At 41.2% G+C, this 17,635-nt stretch overlaps 2 protein-coding genes and 1 pseudogene across 2 annotated transcripts; all 3 read left to right on the top strand.

Moving 5' to 3' along the window:
* The first annotated feature begins 427 nt into the window (after window positions 1-427).
* LOC148133382 (disintegrin and metalloproteinase domain-containing protein 20-like) lies at window positions 428-2,617 on the top strand. The gene has a single exon (XM_087954152.1). The coding sequence runs from the start codon at window positions 428-430 to the stop codon at window positions 2,615-2,617; it is 2,190 nt and encodes a 729-aa protein (XP_087810278.1).
* A 6,618-nt stretch (window positions 2,618-9,235) lies between these two features.
* LOC148133381 (disintegrin and metalloproteinase domain-containing protein 20-like) lies at window positions 9,236-11,425 on the top strand. The gene has a single exon (XM_087954142.1). It carries the CDS (start codon window positions 9,236-9,238, stop codon window positions 11,423-11,425), a length of 2,190 nt encoding a protein of 729 aa, XP_087810268.1.
* Window positions 11,426-13,396: 1,971 nt separating this feature from the next.
* On the top strand, window positions 13,397-15,586 carry LOC148133380 (disintegrin and metalloproteinase domain-containing protein 20-like; annotated as a pseudogene).
* Window positions 15,587-17,635: the final 2,049 nt, after the last annotated feature.

Raw genomic sequence — 17,635 nt, 5'->3', positions numbered from 1 at the left:
CATATAAAAAGCCTCAATACTTTTTATAGCTAAAAATGACCTTTGTGCACGTAGGAAAAATCAAATGACCTTGATTTAGAAATTAGAAGATTCAGCAGGTTGTTGGTTTTGAGCTCTTACAAAGTGACACTTTTCCTGGTGTGATAGGCTACTTCACTAGAACTAATCAATTAAATAATGAGTCATCATAATAACATTTCACAAATATTGCTATGCTTCTATATTCTATATTTGATTCTTTAAACTCCACCCACATTCCAAAATCTATTGCATTTTCTGTTGCTATGTTCAGAATCCTCATTTTCAAATCTTTAAGTCTATCCCAACCTCTCTCACCCACACACACATACCCTCAATTCCCATGTGCCTGTCCGTACTGGGATTCATTTTATAGAATTGGGTCATTTCCTACCCTCATTCTGTGAAAATGAGTACCTTACTGGCATTGTTGAGTATGATATTGGTTGAGACCATCCAAAATGCAGCTTCTACACAGGCACCTCCTCAGGGCTTCAGATATGCCTCTTACGATGTGATCATCCCACGGAAGCTGTCTCCAAAGTATGGCCAAGAAGAATCCCAGCATGTGAGCTACCTCCTGCACATTGAAGGAAGTCCCCTTGTGGTGTTCCTCAGGCAAAGAAGGAGCTTCATCCCTAAGGTCTTTCCTGTCTTCACCTATGATACAGCAGGAGATCTCCAGGTAGATCATCCTTTTATCAAGGATGACTGTTTCTACCATGGATTTATTCAGAGAAAGTCCTCTTCTCGGGTCACCCTTAGCACATGTTCAGGAGGACTGAGAGGTCTCTTGCAAATTGAAAATAAGACCTATGAAATTGAACCAATCCAGGAATCTTCTACCTTTCAACATGTGGTGTTTCGGTTAGAAGTAGAGGAAGAGGCTCGCCGAATGACTTGTGGAGTAGGAGAGGAAGAGCAGAGCCATCAACAGGACATAATTCCCAAGACAGAGAATCTTGCAAACAAAGATGTTTTTGGTAAATCCTGGTGGCCACATACAAGATATGTTAAGGTAGCAATTGTGATTGATCACGAACGATATTTGCAGTTTCACAGAAATGAATCTTTTATTACTATGCAAGTTCTAGATATTGTCCACACTGCAAATTCATTCTATGATCCACTTTCTGTTCATTTATCAATAACAGGCTTAGTGATCTGGTCACAAAAAAATCTCATAAACATTACCTCTGACCCAGTAACAACACTTTCATTGTTTAATATTTGGAGAAGAAACCATCTGATTAACATTTTAAAGAATGATGCTGGTCACTTATTTGTTTATAAAGATTTTGGGATACCAGTGGGACTTGCCTATGTTGGAACTATATGTAACAGTCGCTGGGCAAGTGGTGTTGAATCGTATAGGACACCCAGTTTGTTTTTTATATCTCTCATATTTACCCATGAACAGGGACATATTCTTGGAATGATACATGATGAACAATTTTGCCGTTGTGAAAAGAGTGAATGCATTATGGCATCCAAAGCGGCAGAGACTGATAAATTTAGTAACTGCAGTTACAAGGATTATTTCCGCTATAGAAACCAAGGCTGTTTACTTGTCCCACCAGACACTAATACAACATTTAAGTTTGAATTCTGCGGTAACAAAAGAGTGGAAAAGGGAGAGCAGTGTGACTGTGGATCAGAAACACAATGCAAGTCAGATCCTTGCTGTCAAACTAATTGTATGTTGCGCCCGGAGGCTGTTTGTGCCTTTGGACTGTGCTGTGCTAACTGCCAATATCGTCAACGTGGAACTGTTTGCCGAGAGAAGATTAGCAGTTGTGATCTTCCTGAATATTGCAATGGGACTTCAGAGCACTGTCCAGAAGATGTGCATGTGCAAGATGGTGCCGTGTGCAATGATGGCGTGTATTGTTATCATGGGAACTGCATGACTCATGATATGCAGTGCAAAATGATATTCGGTAGAGGAGCAACAGTCGCTTCTGAAATTTGCTTCATAGAAGTAAATAATAAAGGTGACCGCTTTGGCAACTGCGGCCTTAAACATGGCATTTACAAGAAATGCGATACTGGGGATAGCCTGTGTGGCCGTATCCAGTGTAAAGATATACAGATGCCTTCTTTGGAGGATCACAGTACAATAATTCACACTTCCACTGGAGTTAATCAATGCTGGGGCACTGACTACCACACGGGGATGAAGGTGAATGATATTGGAGCAGTGAGAGACGGTATTCCTTGTGGCAATAACATGTTATGCATTGAGGGTAGTTGTGTCAATGTGTCCATTTTGAAATATGACTGTAATGTCACAATGTGCCACAATCGGGGAGTTTGTAACACTCTCAAACACTGTCACTGTGATGTTGGATGGGCCCCTCCAGACTGTAGAAATAAAGGCTACGGAGGTAGCATAGACAGCGGGCCACCTCCAATTACAGTAGAGGTTAAAGCTGATATGAAAATCACAGCTGTAGCTGCAATATTTGGTGTTTTTTGTCTCATAATTGTTTTTGCTGGCCTGGTTATCTGTTACAAGGATGAACTAAGAAACCGATTTAGAAAATTTCAGGAAAGGGTCCACGCTGCAAAACCAAAAGATGAAGGAACACCAGTATAACTCATCCTTGGTAAGAATCTACAATGCATCCAATGTAAGCAAAGGAATTAATAGTCAATTTTAAAAACAAAGAAATTTGAAATTTCAATGCAAACTAGAGTTCTGTGAGAATGTGTTGAGGAAATCTCTGATTTGTAATGAAAAATAACTCTCCAGAAAAGCCTTGAAAATGAAACATCTGAACTGAAGATACCTCAACTAGTAGCTGGCTTACCAACATTGGATCTCAAAGAAAGATTAAGAGGCATTGTTGATTATAGATAATTTGGGCTGTGAACATAGCACTACACCTGCCGTTCTCTAACTTTGCTCTAGTACGATTATTGATGAAATTATTATGGACATTCAGTATTGAGAAGCTACTCAGTGACAATTGGAGAAAGACTTGTCCAATATGGTTCTCTGTTTTATTAGCTTATAACTTTTCTCATCAATTCCAGTATGTTTTATCTCTTTTAAATAAAATGTTCTTTGAGTTTTCCTGCCCCTGGAAAAAATAGCTATGTGTCATCAGTGTACCCAATTATCACTTGCTCACGCACTGCAAAACACACACACACACACAGAGAGAGAGACAGAGAGACAGAGAGAGAGGGAAACACATTCAAATGAACAAACTCTCATAGTCTCCCTCTCTTGCTGCTCTTCATCAGGTAAAAGGGTCCCACCCAGAAGGAAAAATCGGTAAATTTTTAATGGTACCTCAACAAAGAAATGGAGCCATGTGGCTTCTTCCTTTTTCTTTTCTTTTCTTTTCTTTTCAGGAGACCAATAAGACACTTGCCACAGGTAAGTTATTCCAAAAAATGCACCAGATAAATGAGGAGAACCCAAGTGTGGCTCTCTCTCCCTTCCCCACCTTAATGGCAATCCTTCCCTTTTGCTTCTAAGGCTGGCCAATTTTGGTCAGAGAGCTGGACTATTAAGAAAGAATAGAGTCCTCCAGTTGATCCATTGCTTAATCCATCGTTATGTTACTCACCTGGTGGTTTTCCTTGTGATTCTCTGGTGACCATGATCCCAATACTACTAGTTTTAATTGCCAATCCTTAACTGCATTATGCTCTATTCATGTATTCTTAAATTGTGGAGAAACAGGTTGTCATATCCAAAACATATCACACTAAGTCAATGAAATGAAAATAAGGGACCCCGAACATGATTTCTTTCTGTTTTAACATTATAGCCCACGGGTGTCAAACTCGTATCGTGGCATATTTTCCATTCACAGAGCTGGGGTGGGTGTGGCCTGCACGTGACACCTTCAGCCTACGGGCGCCACTTTGACACCCTTGTTGTAGCCTATGGCTGCCCTATCTAAACTGGCTTATTTACCCCTTATCTATTCTGGGGAATGACAGGAATACTCTCCGCAAAGTTTGGTCTGATATATAGAAAGACTAACATGTTTTATGCAAATTTAAAAAAAACATGGATGACTGGAAGAAGATCACTCATCTACTATATTGGCTGAAGGAGGAGTGGATGATACAAACCTGGTATTGCCAGTTAGTTCACATAGCTGGTTCCGGACCAACTATTCCTACTCATTAAAAGATGGCGGGTGAATCTGGAATTTAGTATAAGCACTAGTACTTGCTAGTCTATTTCTCTTGCAGGCTGGTGAATGAACATTTGGGCAAGCGGGTGGGGGTCAAGGCTTAGTTCCAATCTTTGCAAGGGAATTCTTGAAAACTAGGTATTCGGAAAAGTCAGCCATCAACAGACACAAAAATATAACATTTCCAGACCATTGGAAAGAAATGATAATAAAAAAAGTTTAAAAGGAAGCAAAGAGACAAAAACATTCATTTTTATTATCTATTTTTAGTAGGTTTTTGACCTTACTCAACATCAGATGCATAGAATCTATAGAACACAATGGAGTCTTTCTGGAACATAGTTATCCTTCTTATTGATGTTTCATGCAACATAAAAACAGTCTCTTGAGCCTTTAAAATTGTGCTTGTTTGTGATAAGGTGCTTGTTTGTGATAATCCACTTCAATTCACACCTTGAGCCAACAAGAGAAAATATACAATTCATTTCCATTAGATGAACTAGACAGCAGTTGGATACAAATAATAGCTATTCTACGTTTGGTTGTTTAAACTCTGCCTACATTCCCAAATCCTCATTTTCAAATCCTTAAGTTTCTCTCTCTCTCTCTCCCTTCTCCCTGAGCTTGTTTGGATTCCATTTCTAGAATAAGGTTAGGGTCTACCCTCATTCTGCGAAAATGAATGCCTGTCTGTCATGCTTCATTTTGAAATTGCTTAAGATCATCCAAAATGCAGCTTCTAGACAACCAGCTCCTCACGGCTTCAGATATGCCTCTTACGCCATGATCATCCCAAAGAAGCTGTCTCCCAAGCATGGGCAAGGAGAACCCCTGCATGTGAGCTACATCCTGCACATTGAAGGAAGTCCCCATGTGGTATTTCTCAGGCAAAGAAGGAACTTCATGTCTAAGGTCTCCAGCGTTATCCTCTGTGTTATTCAGTTACAACTTTTCTCATCTGTTCTACTATGATTGCTCTGTTTTAAATAAAAGGCTGCTTAGATTTTTACCCCACAGTAAATATTAACTCCCGGTGTCAACAGTGTACTCAACTACCATTTTGTCACACTTTGCAACTGCGAGTTGTGGACCAATTACACCCCTTTCCTGGACCAACAATCCCTTTTCACTATCACTCATGCCTTAGTCACTTGTCTTGACTATTGCAATGTGCTCTACATGGGACTGCCCTTGAAAAGCACCTGGAAGCTCCAGTTGATTCAAAATGAAGGCGTCCACATGGTTTTGCGTGGACCTCTACATGCACATGTGTCACCTCTCCCATGGGAGCTGCATTGTTTGCCAATTTGATTCCAGGTGCAATTCAAGGTGCTGGTTGTCACCTTTAAAGCCCGTCATGCTTGGGACCAGGTTATCTGAGTGGCTGTCTCTTGCTGATCACATCCAGCTGACCCACTAAAGTATGGAGGAAAGCAATGTGGCAGGTCCTGCTTTAAAAAAGGGCCTTCTACCTAGTGGCTCCCTCTCCCTGGAACATTATCCTTCCAGAAATTAGACTGGCCCCTACTCTGAAACTCTTTTGTAGGGCCCTCAAGATGTGGTTTCACCAGCAGGTTTGGGGAATGAAGAATGGGATGGAGCCCTTTAAATGGCTGGTTTAGTGTGAGTAATCACTGAGGGATAGTGTGTGTAGTGCCTGAGAAGGATGGGGGAGGGTTACTAATTTATTTATTTATTTTTATGCATTATTTATTTGACTGTAAGCCACCTAAGGGACACGGTGGCTCAGTGACTAAGACGCTGAGCTTGTCGATCAGAAGGTCAGCAGTTCAGCAGTTTGAATCCCTAGCGCCTTATAATAAAGTGAGCTCCCGTTACTTGTCCCAGCTTCTGCCAATCTAGCAATTCGAAAGCACATTAAAAAATGCAAGTAGAAAAATAGGGACCACTCTGGTGGAAAGGTAACAGCGTTCTGTGCACCTTCAACGTGTAGTCATGCCACCCACATGACCACGAGGAGACGTCTTTGGACAGCGCTGGCTTTTTGGCTTAAAAAGAGAGATGAGCACCACCCCCTAGAGCTGGAAATGACTAGCATGCATGTGCGGAGGAACCTTTACCGTTAAGCAGGGGTGGGATTCAGCACCCAGTTCTCTGCCCTGTTGGTGGGTAGGCATAGCTATGCTGAGCATGGCCTAGTCGGCCTCCTACACCACAATGGAGGGGGCATTTTCGTTCTCCCCGGGCTCTGGCAGGTTTCCTCTGTGAGGGTGAAAATGGCCTCCCCAAGCTCTGGAGGCTGGAAACGGGCCCATTTCTGGACTTTTCTAACTTCTAAAAGGCCCATTGTTCACCCTCCCCAGGCTCCGGAGGCTTTTCTTGAGCCTCCAGGTCGGCAAAAAGAGCCTCCCCAGACTCTGGAGGTTCTCTGGAGGCTGTAAATAGTCCCATTTTTGCCTTCTATGAACCACTGGGTAGTCCGTTTACCAACTCCCTGGGCTCAACATGTACCTGAGATTCAAAATGGGCTGCCTGGGGACTCCTGGGAGGGGCGGGGCGGGGTGGGGCAGAATCAGCTGGTTGTCAAAACTACCAGTTTGCTGAACCAGGCGTAGCCCCAAAACAAGAAAAAACAGGTGTCATCTACAATATACAGAGTAAGGACTGTAACAGCCACTAGGTAGGATAGACAGTAGATGACTAGCATGCCACATCCATGAAAACTAACTACCGTGCTTCTCAGAAAATAAGGCTGGGCCTTATTTTTTTTTTGACCCCTGAAAAAATGGCTAGGCCGTCTTTTCGGGAGTGACTTAATTTCCCCCCCACACACACACACCCTCACCTAGAGCGCCCCATGGACATCCATGCCACCGCCGCCTGCTCGCTGACCCACCCTGCAGCCAGCACCATACCCAGGTGTGCAGCAAAGGCGCTTGGCGGGGGTAGGGAGCGCTCCACCATGATCAGCCATTAGGCATGGCCTGGTGGCGAGGCGAGTCTGCCTGCGGGCTGCTCCTAACAACAAGTTCCCCCCCTTTCCCCCCATTTTGCATGCTTTAAATAGGCCTAAATTTTGGAGGCGGGACTTAATTTCACCTCATGCCTATAAAACATGCTGGACCTTCCTATTGGGTGGGCGTATTGTTGGAGAAACACGGTAGCAGTGAGATGAAACTCCTAAATCCCATAACACAGAGATGGACTCATCCATAATTTGAATGGGGAAACGATCAGCATCCTTGACCAAGTTAAATCCCAAAGTGCAAGGAAATTCTCGCATACTTGGTATTCGGACAAGTCAACCATCAACACACACATCAAGAAGTTAAGAAACAAAGAGAGCAAAACACTCAGTTTTGGAATCTAATTTTAGTAGGCTTTTCACCTCACTCAACATGAGCGATATAGAATGTTTAGTATCCAATGCACTCTTTGTTGAACAGGACAATTATACTTCTTGTTGCTATTTCATGTAGCTCAAAACTACATTATTTTATACATGATATGTCAGAGCATTTGCAGCGTGACTACTATTATGAGACAACCCAGGAGCAAAATGAAGCACACAGACTTAGACATTTAACAGTGGTTTATATACAACAGTTATATACAGACACATACGTGGTAGGCAAAATAACTTAAAAGCAATCTTTCTTCTTTACACTGAAAACTTCTGCAATGTATACCAGACACAAGGAGAGAAGATACGCCCTCTAATGGCTGCCTTTATATAAATACCTCTTAAAGGAGTAGAACCCATCCCCAGTCTTAAAGGGAAATACCCATACAATGCTGATTCATTCTTGTTGCATCAGCCTATATTGCATCAGCTCACTGCTGATTGGCTCTTAAATCCCAAGACCTTAACATGATACATACTTTTGCCACTTTCCCCCCCTCTTTCTTGTATTTTGCTCTACCCTTTCAAAAATGAAGAGTTCAGTCTGATCAGCCTTATGAGTAGGGTTTTTGTGCTAAGAATGCAAGCTTGTGTCCTTAATACATTTTCATGCCACAATACCTATAAATTTCATCAGGTACAAACTTTAGGGGAAAATATTTGAAAAACAAAATATATTTTGAGTATTGGAATTGTTTTCTGTAGTCCCCATACAACTTCCATTCCCAAACCTTCTGTTTGTTACTGTCAATCATTTCAAGGATCATTCCTACCTATTGCTACATCAACAGATTAGGCAATAAATTCATATTTATTGATATCTTCCACTATGCAGAGCTTCTGTTTAAAGCTTTGAAAACTTGAATGAACTTTCAGTGGTTTCATGATTCTTCATACTCAGGTATTCAGAACTAAATAGCAAATATAAATTTGATGTTTTGCTCGTAGATTGTGGTCCCATCTTAGATATGAAGATCTGAGATTACCTAGACTGACAGGCTTCTCTCTGTGTGTCTGTCTGTCTGTCTGACTGACTGACTAACTTTGCTTGCCTGTTTCCCTGTCTGACTACTTGTCTGTTTTTCTGTCTCCTCAATTGAATAACATGGAAAATTCTTAAGGCAAAGGTTGAGCCATTTGGTATGTAGAAAGCCTCAATACTTTTTATAGCTAAAAATGACCTTTGTGTTTGGAGGAAAAATCACAATACCTTGAATTAGAAATCAGAAAGTTCAGCAGGTTATTGGTTTTCAGCTGTTATAAAGGTACACATCTTCTAGTATGATAGGTACTTCACTTGAACTAATCAACTTCAATTCACACCTTCAGCCAACCAGAAAAAATATTCAGCTTATTTATCCTAGATAAATTATACAACAGTGGAATACAAACAGTAATCAAGATGTTTGGAGTTATCCTGGTAACTTCAAGTAATTAAATAACGAGTCATCATAATAACATTTCATAAATAGTGCTTTGCTTTTCTATACTATATCTGATTTTTCAAACTCCGCCCACATTCCAAAATCTATTGCATTTTCTGTTGCTATGTACAGAATCCTCATTTTCAAACGTTTATGCCTCTCCCAACGTCTCTCACTCACACACACAAACAAACTTAATTTTGCTAGACCCATCCCTGTTGAGATTCCTTTCTTAGAATAGGGTCATTTCCTACCCTCGTTCTGTGAAAATGAGTACTGTTCTGTCACTGTTGTGTATCATATTGTCTAAGACAATCCAAAATGCAGCTTCTAGACAGGAAGCTCCTCAAGGCTTCAGATATGCCTCTTACGATGTGATCATCCCAAGGAAGCTGTCCCCCAAGTATGGGCAAGAAGAACCCCAGCATGTGAGCTACCTCCTGCACATTGAAGGAAGTCCCCTTGTGGTGTTCCTCAGGCAAAGAAGGAACTTCATCCCTAAGGTCTTTCCTGTCTTCACCTATGATACAGCAGGAGATCTCCAGGTAGATCATCCATTTATCAAGGATGACTGTTACTACCATGGATTTATTCAGAGAAAGTCCTCTTCTCGGGTCACCCTCAGTACATGTTCAGGAGGACTGAGAGGTCTCTTGCAAATTGAAAATAAGACCTATGAAATTGAACCAGTCCAGGAATCTTCTACCTTTCAACACGTCGTGTTTCGGTTAGAAGTAGAGGAAGGGGCTCTCCGGATGACTTGTGGAGTAGGAGAGGAAGAGCAGAGCCATCAACAGGACATAATTCCTGAAACAGAGAATCTTGCAAACAAAGACGTTTTTGGTAAATCCTGGTGGCCACATACAAGATATGTTAAGGTAGCAATTGTGATTGATCACGAACGATATTTGCAGTTTAACAGAAACGAATCTTTTATTACGCTGAGAGTTCTAGATATTGTCCACAATGCAAATTCATTCTACGATTCACTTTCTATTCATTTGTCAATAGCAGGCTTAGTGATCTGGTCCCAAAACAACCCCATAAACATTACTTCTTCATCAGGTAGCACACTTTCATTGTTTAATATTTGGAGAAGAAACCATCTGGTTAAAATTTTAAAGAATGATGCTGGTCACTTATTTGCATATCAGCATTTTGGAGTACATGTAGGATTTGCCTTTCTTGGAACTATATGTGACACTCACTGGGCAAGTTCTATCGAGTCATATAGGAGTTCCAGTTTGTATTTGGTTTCTGAAGTATTTGCCCATGAAGTGGGACACATTCTTGGAATGAAGCATGATGAAAAATATTGTTATTGTGGAAAAGCTGAGTGCATTATGGCAGAATTTGCAGCAGAGACTGATAAATTTAGTAACTGCAGTTATAATGATTATTTCCGCTATAGAAACCGTGGCTGCTTACTTGTCCCACCAGACACTAACACAACATTTAAGTTTGAATTCTGCGGTAACAAAAGAGTGGAAAAGGGAGAGCAGTGTGACTGTGGGTCAGAAACACAATGCAAGTCAGATCCCTGCTGTCAAGCTAATTGTATGTTGCGCCCTGCAGCTGTTTGTGCCTTTGGACTGTGCTGTGCTAACTGCCAATATCGTCAACGTGGAACTGTTTGCCGAGAGAAGATTAGCAGTTGTGATCTTCCTGAATATTGCAATGGGACTTCAGAGCACTGTCCAGAAGATGTGCATGTGCAAGATGGTGCCGTGTGCAATGATGGCGTGTATTGTTATCATGGGAACTGCATGACTCATGATATGCAGTGCAAAATGATATTCGGTAGTGGAGCAACAGTTGCTTCTGAAGTTTGCTTCAGACAAGTAAATAATAAAGGTGATCGCTTTGGCAACTGTGGCCTTAAACATGGCATTTACAAGAAATGCGATACTGGGGATAGCCTGTGTGGCCGTATCCAGTGTAAAGATATAGAGATGCCTTCTTTGGAGGATCACAGTACAATAATTCACACTTCCACCGGAGTTAGTCAATGCTGGGGCACTGACTACCACACGGGGATGAAGGTGAATGATATTGGAGCAGTGAAAGATGGTACTCCTTGTGGCAATAATACGATGTGTATTGAGGGTAGTTGTGCTGATGTGTCCATTTTGAAATACGACTGTAATGTCACAATGTGCCACAATCGGGGAGTTTGTAACACTCTCAAACACTGTCACTGTGATGTTGGATGGGCCCCTCCAGACTGCAGAAATAGAGGCTACGGAGGTAGCATAGACAGTGGGCCACCTCCAGTTTCCGTACAGGCTAAAGCTGATATAAAAATCATAGCTGTAGCTGCAATAGTCTGCGTTTTTTGTCTCATAATTGTTCCTACTGGCCTGGTTATCTGGGTCAAAAATGGACTAAGAATCCGATTTGGAAAATTTCAGGAAAGGGTCCACGCTACAAAATCAAAAGATGAAGGAGCACCAGTGTAACTCACCCTTGGTAAGAATCCACAATGCACCCACAGAGGAATTAATAGTCAATTTTAAAAACAAAGAAATTTGAAATTTCAATGCAAACTAGAGTTCTGTGAGAATGTGTTAAGGAAATCTCTGATTTGTAATGAAAAATAACTCTCCAGGAAAGCCTTGAAAATGAAACATCTGAACTGAAGATACCTCAACTAGTAGCTGGCTTACCAGCATTGGATCTCAAAGAAAGATTAAGAGGCATTGTTGATTATAGATAATTTGGGCTGTGAACATAGCACTACACCTGCCGTTCTCTAACTTTGTTCTAGTACGATTATTGATGAAATTATTATGGACATTCAGTATTGAGAAGCTACTCAGTGACAATTGGAGAAAGACTTGTCCAATATGGTTCTCTTTTTTATTAGCTTATAACTTTTCTCATCAATTCCAGTATGTTTTATCTCTTTTAAATAAAATGTTCTTTGAGTTTTCCTGCCCCTGGAAAAAATAGCTATGTGTCATCAGTGTACCCAATTATCACTTGCTCACACACTGCAAAACACACACAGAGAGAGAGAGAGAGACAGAGAGAGACAGAGAGACAGAGAGAGAGGGAAACACATTCAAATGAACAAACTCTCATAGTCTCCCTCTCTTGCTGCTCTTCATCAGGTAAAAGGGTCCCACCCAGAAGTCAAAATTGGTAAATTTTTAATGGTACCTCAACAAAGAAATGGAGCCATGTTGCTTCTTCCTTCCTTTTTCTTTTCTTTTCTTTTCTTTTCAGGACACCAATAAGACACTTGCTACAGGTAAGTTATTCCAAAAAATGCACCACATAAATGGGGAGAACCCAAGTGTGGCTCTCTCTCCCTTCCCCACCTTAATGGCAATCCTTCCCTTTTGCTTCTAAGGATGGCCAATTTTGGTCAGAGAGCTGGACTATTAACAAGGAAGAAAGTCCCGCAGTTGATCCATTGCTTAATCCATCGTTATGTTACTCACCTGGTGGTTTTCCTTGTGATTCTCTGGTGACCATGATCCCAATACTACTAGTTTTAATTGCCAGTCCTTAACTGCATTATGCTCTATTCAGGTATTCTTAAATTGTGGAGAAACAGGTTGTCATATCCAAAACATATCACACTAAGTCAATGAAATGAAAATAAGCGACCCAGAAGATGATTTCTTTTTGTTTTAACATTATAGCCCACGGGTGTCAAACTCGTACGTGGCATATTTTCCATTCACAGAGCTGGGGTGGGTGTGGCCTGCATGTGACACCTTCAGCCTACAGGCACCAGTTTGACACCCTTGTTATAGCCTATGGCTGCCCTATCTAAACTGGTACTGTGTTGAATTTGGTGGTGTTGCAATCTAACATTTCTCCAGATTCCAAGAGGGAAAAGAAGCGCCACGCTACTTTCCTCTCCCATTTTACCCCTTATCTATTCTGGGGAATGACAGGAATGCTCTCCGCAAAGATGGGTCTGATATATAGAAAGACTAACACGTTTTATGCAAATTTTAAAAAACCATGGATGGCTGGAAGAAGATCACTCATCTACTATGTTGGCTGAAGGAGGAGTGGATGATACAAACCTGGTATTGAACCCCTGCTGGATCTCCCCTGTCTTCAGTCATCTCTACGGGGTAACTATTAGCCCCCAAATCCAGCTGGATCGGGGGCACTCCAGCGGCGAGCGCAGCAGGAACCGCGCACGATTGCGGATTGCTGCCGCCGCCGAAGGCTAGCAAACTGGAAGCCTGCTTTGCTTTTTTATTCTATATTTGATTCTTCAAACTCCGCCCACATTCCAAAGTCTATTGCATTTTCTGTTGCTATGTACAGAATCCTCATTTTCAAACATTTATGCCTCTCCCAACGTCTCTCACTCACACACACAAACAAACTTAATTTTGCTAGACCCATCCCTGTTGAGATTCCTTTCTTAGAATAGGGTCATTTCCTACCCTCGTTCTGTGAAAATGAGTACTGTTCTGTCACTGTTGTGTATCATATTGTCTAAGACAATCCAAAATGCAGCTTCTAGACAGGAAGCTCCTCAAGGCTTCAGATATGCCTCTTATGATGTGATCACCCCAAGGAAGCTGTCCCCCAAGTATGGGCAAGAAGAACCCCAGCATGTGAGCTACCTCCTGCACATTGAAGGAAGTCCCCTTGTGGTGTTCCTCAGGCAAAGAAGGAGCTTCATCCCTAAGGTCTTTCCTGTCTTCACCTATGATACAGCAGGAGATCTCCAGGTAGATCATCCATTTATCAAGGATGACTGTTACTACCATGGATTTATTCAGAGAAAGTCCTCTTCTCGGGTCACCCTCAGTACATGTTCAGGAGGACTGAGAGGTCTCTTGCAAATTGAAAATAAGACCTATGAAATTGAACCAGTCCAGGAATCTTCTACCTTTCAACACGTGGTGTTTCGGTTAGAAGTAGAGGAAGGGGCTCTCCGGATGACTTGTGGAGTAGGAGAGGAAGAGCAGAGCCATCAACAGTACATAATTCCTGAAACAGAGACTCTTGCAAACAAAGACGTTTTTGGTAAATCCTGGTGGCCACATACAAGATATGTTAATGTAGCAATTGTGATTGATCACGAACGATATTTGCAGTTTAACAGAAACGAATCTTTTATTACGCTGAGAGTTCTAGATATTGTCCACACTGCAAATTCATTCTACGATTCACTTTCTATTCATTTGTCAATAGCAGGATTAATCATCTGGTCAAAAAATAACCCCATAAACATTACTTCTTCATCAAGTAGCACACTTTCATTGTTCAATATTTGGAGAAGTAACCACCTTATTCACATTTTAGAAAATGATGTTGGTCACTTATTTGCATATAAGAATTTTGGGAGAGTAGCAGGACTTGCACATGTTGGAACTATATGTGACACTCACTGGGCAAGTTCTATCGAATCATATAGAACTTCCAGTTTGTTTTTGATTTCTGAAATATTTGCCCATGAACTTGGACACGTTCTTGGAATGAAACATGATGAAAATTTTTGTTATTGTGGAAAACCTAAATGCATTATGGCACCATTTGCAGCAGAGACTGATAAATTTAGTAACTGCAGTTATAATTATTATTTCCGCTATAGAAACCGTGACTGTTTATTTGTCCCACCAGACACTAGCCCAACTTTTATTTTTAAATTCTGCGGTAACAAAAGAGTGGAAAACGGAGAGCAGTGTGACTGTGGGTCAGAAACACAATGCAAGTTAGATCCCTGCTGTCAAGCTAATTGTATGTTGCGCCCAGAGGCTGTTTGTGCCTTTGGACTGTGCTGTGCTAACTGCCAATATCGTCAACGTGGAACTGTTTGCCGAGAGAAGATTAGCAGTTGTGATCTTCCTGAATATTGCAATGGGACTTCAGAGCACTGTCCAGACGATGTGCATGTGCAAGATGGTGCCGTGTGCAATGATGGCGTGTATTGTTATCATGGGAACTGCACGACTCATGATATGCAGTGCAAAATGATATTTGGTAGAGGAGCAACAGTCGCTTCTGAAGTTTGCTTCAGACAAGTAAATAATAAAGGTGACCGCTTTGGCAACTGTGGCCTTAAACATGGCATTTACAAGAAATGCGATACTGGGGACAGCCTGTGTGGCCGTATCCAGTGTAAAGATATAGAGATGCCTTCTTTGGAGGATCACAGTACAATAATTCACACTTCCACTGGAGTTAATCAATGCTGGGGCACTGACTACCACACGGGGATGAAGGTGAATGATATTGGAGCAGTGAGAGACGGTATTCCTTGTGGCAATAATACGATGTGTATTGAGGGTAGTTGTGTCGATGTGTCCATTCTGAAATATGACTGTAATGTAGCAATGTGCCACAGTCGAGGAGTTTGTAACACCCTCAAACACTGTCACTGTGATGTTGGATGGGCCCCTCCAGACTGCAGAAATAAAGGCTACGGAGGTAGCATAGACAGTGGGCCACCTCCAGTTAGAGTGCAGTCTGAAGGTAATATGAAAATCTCCATTGTAGCTGGAATACTCTCTGCGTTTGGTCTCATAATTGTTTGTGTTTTCTTGATTATCTGTTTCAAGGATGAACAAAGAATTCAATTAAGATAATTTCAGGGAAGAGTCCACGCTACAAAATCAAAAGATGAAGGAACACCAGTATAACTCACCCTTGCTAAGAATCCACAATGCCTCCAGCATAAGCAAAGGAAGTTTTAATAGTCAATTTGAAAAACAAAGAAATTTGAAAATTCAATATTTTAAAGGTGTGTCCCAGACACATACCCATTTGAAAAATCTGGCTTCTTTGAAGGTGAAGAAACCCTCCAATATAGGCAAACCATGTTCTTTGAGAATGAGTTGAGGAAATTTCTGATTTGCAATGAAAAATAATTCTTAGGGATCGCCTTGAAAATCAAGCATCTAAACTAGTAGCTGGCTATAATCAACAGTACATTGGATGTCAAAGAAAGATCAAGAGGCATTGTTGATGACAGATAATATGGGCTGCCATCATAGCATTGCACACCAACACTTCTCTAACTGTGCCCTAGTAAATTATTGATGAAATTATTATGGATGTTCAGTATTTTGAAGCCACTCAGTGACTATTGAGAAAGACATCTCCAGCATGGTCCTCTGTTTCTCATCAGTTCTACTAAGATTGATCTGTTTGGAATAAAACAAAGTTATTTATGTTTTCATGGGAAATTTTAGTTCTCTGTGCCATCAGTGTGTGTACCCAGCTATCACTTCCTCATACATAGCAGAAAATACACATGCAACATATAAGAGGGAGAGGGGAAGAGAACACAACATATATTCATATAAAGCAACTCTCATAGACTCCCTCTCCTGATATTCATAAGCTGGTAGAAGATTCCCTTCATTCATTTATCAACAATTCTTCCTCTAGCTCCTATTCAGAAGAATCAGTCAATTTCTAATGGTAACTCAAAACATAAATGGAGACATGTTGCTCCTTCCTTCCTTCCTTCCTTCCTTCCTTCCTTCCTTCCTTCCTTCCTTCCTTCCTTCCTTCCTTCCTTCCTTCCTTCCTTCCTTCCTTCTGTGCAGCTTTCAAGAGGGAAAAGATGTTCTGGTTCTACTTTCCACTTATTTATTTTGAGAAATGGCAAAGATGCTATCCATGAAGATTATTCAAATATATGAGAAAGACTAACATGTCATTCTGCATATTTAAAAAGCATGTTGAATGCATGGAGGAAGCTCACTCATCTAACATTTGGGTGAAGCAGAAGTGGATGATACAAAGTTGGTACTGTCAGTAAACTAGTTCACATAACCAGTAACCTAGACCAGCTATTCCTGGACATGAAAAGATGGAGGGTGAAATGGAAATTTAGTATCAGTCCTAGTACTTGCCAGTTTATTCTTGTTACGGGCTGGTGCATGAACATCTGGGCAAGTGGATGTGTGACAGCCTTAGGATTTGCTTCCAATCTTTTCTACTGAAATTCTCTAGAAGGAACTGTGGATTAAGAAACCTCTCTTCAAGGGACTAAGAGATAAACATTTTGTAATAATTAGTTCCTTAATCTTTGTGGATTCTTTTCCACCTCACACTCTTGTGGAAATTTCCCTCTAAAATTTTTGAAAATTATTCAAGTTGATGGTGAAAAGCCACAGATCTGAGGAACAGATGAACAAAGGATATTTATACACATGGTTTTGTTTTATGAGGGAGTTTGGAGTAGATGCATAAAGAACTGTACAACAATGCTCAGTTGCACCAATTCACAACCTGTAAGGACTTGCCTTTCCTCTCTCCTGAAGAAACCAGAAGTCTTGAAACAAGCATTATTTCAAACTTTTATTGAGGAAAAGTGATAGCAAGGATAGCAGGGCAGGATCTGAGTTTCCCGCCCAAACATTGAAAAAAGCCCTCCTATATGTCGAGTCAATCCACAGGTGTGAAGTTGTTTTGAGAACTTGAGCTGAGAAAGGTTGTTCTCAGACACCGTTCTGGTCGCTTCTTCAGAGACACAACAGATCGCCTCAGGCAGTTCCCTCCCACTGCCCTTTCCCAAGCAAGTACATCAAAGCGACATGAAAGCTGGAGACAGGAAAGAGGCTGTAAATGGAGCATACATCCCTCCCCACTAGAATGGCAATGTCCTGATAGGGATTTAAGCGACCTGACACAACCCAACCATCACAGGAAAATAATCAAACAATGATGATGATAATGAC

This window comes from Notechis scutatus, chromosome 1 (genome assembly GCF_049901735.1).
Source record: "Notechis scutatus isolate UNSWTSFEM ecotype Mainland chromosome 1, rNotScu1.2, whole genome shotgun sequence".
NCBI classification, from domain to species: domain Eukaryota; kingdom Metazoa; phylum Chordata; class Lepidosauria; order Squamata; family Elapidae; genus Notechis; species Notechis scutatus.
This window is presented reverse-complemented; position numbering and strand designations above follow the sequence as displayed.